This window comes from Galeopterus variegatus, unplaced genomic scaffold, assembly GCF_000696425.1.
Source record: "Galeopterus variegatus unplaced genomic scaffold, G_variegatus-3.0.2 Scaffold6586, whole genome shotgun sequence".
NCBI classification, from domain to species: Eukaryota; Metazoa; Chordata; class Mammalia; order Dermoptera; family Cynocephalidae; genus Galeopterus; species Galeopterus variegatus.
In genome coordinates, this window is record NW_007732697.1 from 88,423 (window position 1) to 92,630 (window position 4,208).

General features: G+C 42.0%; 1 protein-coding gene across 1 annotated transcript in view; it reads left to right on the forward strand.

The window, feature by feature from the left end:
• The window catches only part of LOC103606442 (canalicular multispecific organic anion transporter 1-like), a gene marked incomplete at its 3' end in the record, with an annotated part of 32,268 nt that continues 28,060 nt past the window's right edge, over nt 1–4,208 (forward strand). The window contains exons 1-2 of the mRNA XM_008591033.1: nt 1–33; nt 1,682–1,855. Coding sequence (XP_008589255.1) covers nt 1–33; nt 1,682–1,855 — 207 coding nt within the window. The remainder of the gene's footprint in view (nt 34–1,681; nt 1,856–4,208) is intronic.

Sequence of the window (4,208 nt, forward strand, 5' to 3'; positions counted from 1 at the left end):
ATGCTGGAAAAGTTCTGCAACTCTACTTTCTGGGTGAGAAATTACATTTATCCTCACTGTCGATTCTTCTCAGACTCAGAACTAGTGGTAGATTAGCTTAGAGTAGCCATCAAAAAGAACCAGAAAAGCTGGATATGCAGTTGGTCTAAAGCTCAAGCTTTTTTAGAAAGGGTAATTTACAATATCCCCAGAGGATATGCTATCTGGGAAAGGTAATCTAACTTATTCTCTAACATATGTTTATTGTATCCCAAGCTCTTTTCTTGGACTAGCTAGCTTTGCCTAAAGAGAAATAGAGAAAAGACTTCCAATTTAATCAGTGTTGGGAAGGGGTATTGTTGTGGTTATTGCTGTTGTGTAGTTTGTTGAGTAGGAGGAAGGGAATGTACGATTGAGTCTTGTTGAGATATGTTGATGTTGAAATCATAGTGATACGTCCTAGAGGAACTGGCAGCTAGTGACATGCACTAGAAGTTGAGTCCAGGGATAAAGTTTGGGCATCATAAACACTGAGACAATTTCGAACCATTATAATTGGGCAGTACTGTTTATAGAGAAGAAGGAAAGGAAGAGGCACGGCTGAAGGAGGGGTCAGGTACTTACAGGGTGAACAACAAGAGTGTAACATCATGGAGTCATAGACAGAGAATCTCAAGACAGAGGGCAATCGACAGTGCCGAGTGGGTTAACTATAGTTAGTTAACTATCTTAGGTGATTTGATTCTTCTGAATTCTAAAGTTTGACAACTTTGTGTAGAGATGAGACGAGCAGGAATGAGATAGCAAAATATGTGGGCAGCACTTCAGATGTTAGAAAGATCCTGGGCCCCCAAGGCCTTCAAGGCCAGGACATGCATACCACAGGAAGGTGGGGCCTAATAGGCCCAAGTATCCTGCAAGTCATCTCTTGAGAATCTTCTCTGAGAATTACCCAACAAATCATCTTGTTCAGGGCACCTCAACCTTTTCTTTAAAGAGTCTGTGCAAATCGCCATTCAAAACAATTAAAAAATATTTATAGGAAGAGTAAAACCTACGTGCACGTGACTCAGATATAAGAACTGGTGCCCCGCTCCCACCCCTATCCCACAAGACGCCTCCATTTATTGCAGAACGCAAAGACTAGTACAAGGCTTGCTGGGAGCAAGCCTTCTGTCCAACAGTGCTGTTGTTGCTGCTGTGCAGAAACTGGCCAGGGGCTCTCAGCTCTGATAGAATCCCTCTGGGCCCTAGGAGGCTAAATGGTGAGACTGAGCATGCGGCCTGTCTTGTGCATGCATGTTTGAATGTCTGTCAGTGATTTCGATCATTGCTAGAAACTAGAAGAACAAGTTTTTATATCCCAGGGAACTAGTCTTCCCTTTGGACTGAGGAACAGTTCCTCTTCTTCCTATGACTTGGCAAATGCAGTGGTGAGGTTAACTCAGAACAGCTGGTACAGAAATTTACTTAATCACAGGAAGATAGGTTTTCAGAGGTTGGGTTGGCCAGAAACGTCAGTAAATGTCATGAAGTGGTGAATTTGTATCAATGCGAATGAACAGGAAAATACGGTTAAAGTTAAAGGACATGGATATGGAGTTGAGTTAAAACTGTTTGGAAGTGGTTGGGGTGTGCTGGGGGATGGTCTGCTGTCTTCAAAAATGCCTGTATCCAACAATTTTCCCTTTTGGTCCCCCAGAATTCGTCATTCCTGAATAGCCCAGAGGCAGACCTGCCCCTTTGTTTTGAGCAAACTGTTCTGGTGTGGATTCCCTTGGGCTTCCTTTGGCTCCTGGCCCCTTGGCAGCTTCTCCATGTGTATAGATTCAGAAGCAAGAGATCTTCTGTAAACAGACTCTACCTTGCTAAGCAGGTATGGTAGCATCACTGTTTTCAAATTCTCTTTCCTTGGTGCACAATAGAGACATTTTCTTGTTGATTAGTGTCCTCTTACCTGTCTTTAACCAGCTTTCCCAAGTGCTGCTGTGTCAGGTAGAAACAAGGTTTGGGTGTTCCTCTCTCCACCTGCCCTATGCCTCACTGGCATTTTGCTATGTTTCTTAGTCAAAGTAGATTTGATTTTTGCACACCAGTAATGACTCTTAATTTTTATGGATATTGAGCTCCCTAAACACAAAAGATAAGTAAACGATGTAATTGCTATTATCTTTTCAGTGTTTGAGAAGTGAACACTGAGCCACTTGTCTTTAAGGTGTTCTAAGAAGTCAGGAGACTAATTCATTTGGCACCTGCCTCGAGGTGAAAATGAACTATATAATGTATCTTCTGCATCTTTGAGACAATCTGACCATGACTCAGCTCTCAAAACTTGGATCTGAAGTTTTCCCAAAGTGTCCCATGAATCAGGATGATCACTCACAGTGTAGGGAGAAGTGAGTGTGCACACTGACAAGCTGAGTAGTAAATAATGGAAAGGACAGGGGCTGGGGAGAGAGCCCAGGAGGAGCAAAGGGAGGACCTCAGCCAGCTGCACTGACTCACTCAGGGAGGGCACTTGTGGGAACCCAAGACCCTCAGTTGAGGTTGTAAAGTAACCTCATAAAATCCACGTCTGCTTCCTTTCAGTTCGGTTTTTTCCTTCTGTCCTTATCTTTAAACAGGTATTTAGGAGGCAAATTAGATCTCATTGTTCTGTGAACATACATACCAACGACCTCAGGTTACCTCAGCCTGAAAGGGAGGAAAGGGCTTGGCCAAAGCCAGTGGGATTCACATTGACACTCTGAAGTGGGGGCTGGTAGTGGGTTTTGTCAGACTCTGCACAGGAAAAGAAGAATCTTTGAGAGCCCAGGGCAGGGTCACTGTCTCCCTTGTTGACCCGAGTGCCCAGCATAGGACCTAGCATGTAGTGAGCACTCAGTTTGAATTCAGGGTTTGTTGAATGTTGGTGTTAAAGGTACTCAAGGCATAGGGGTTGAATCAGGAATGTGGTAGACTCTGAATATTCTGAACACGAACAACATGCATCAGTATCCTTGGAAATGAGCTAGTCAATTTGAGAACATTTTCATTTCCTCCGAAAGAAACCCTGTTACTCCTCCTCATCCCACGTAACCCTAAGTGACCACTAACCTGCTTCCTGTCACTATAGATTTCCCTATTCTAGACATTTCATATGAATGGAATCATACAGTATGTGGTCCTTTATGACTGGCTTTGTTCACTTAGCATAATGTTTCAGGGTTCATCAATGCCGTAGCATGGATCAGTACTTCATTCCTTTTTATGGCAGAATATTATTTCATTGTATGGATGGATTGCACATTCTGTTACATTTTATAGACAGAAATCACTTTAGAGAAGAAAAAAAAACCCAAAAAAACGCAATGTATTAGCTTTCTTCCCCCTGTAGTTAATAATCTATCTACCTTTATTTACAATCTCAGGAGTTCCACTTAGAATTTATGTTTTACTTTTTTGTCCTCTATTCTGAGGGTGACAAGCACAAATTAGCTTCTTCCTAAAAATTTCAAAATAATTGGTTTCTTCTCTGAAATGGCAGGAAGTATAATTCCTCAGAGTAAAACTCCACTTCTCTGAGAACTTTCTTCTCGTCTCAATCCCCAACTTCATTTTGTTTCTCAGCCTCCTCTTCCCATGTCTTTGGGCTGTCTTTTTCTCTCTGACTCTCCTGAATTGTTATTGCTATTGTTGTTTGGTTATTCGTGCAGTGCTTACCTCATCTGAACTTTGTCAACTTACTTGTCCAAGCTGGTAAGTGACTCCACAGGTTTGTTTGTTTGTTTGCTTAAGGATACATCCTTAGTGAAGGACCCAGAACAGACTCAGTAATTTAATGAATTGAAATCTAAAATGACTGAATTAATGAATGAATCCCAGGGGAACAAAAGAGGAATTTTGTGTACTGGAGGCTGTAGAAATACCGAGATGAGAAGAAGATGGGCAGCAAAAACAAATTTGAGGTTGACCCAGTGGGACGTGGGTACATCCTCAAATATCCACAGAAGTATTACACAGAAAATTACCTAATCTGTTCTGAAAAGTTTCAGAGAGTAGGACTAAGGGGCTGGAGCTTGTTTCAGGAAATCAGATTTTAGTTCAGTAAACAGAAGAATTTTCTGATAAAAATAACTGTCCAATAATAGAATGGGCTGCTGGGGGATATAGTCCCTGAAAACACTGGAGATGAAGTTAGACATTCGTCTGCTAGGGACTGGTGGAAGTAGACACCCTCTATCATGGGT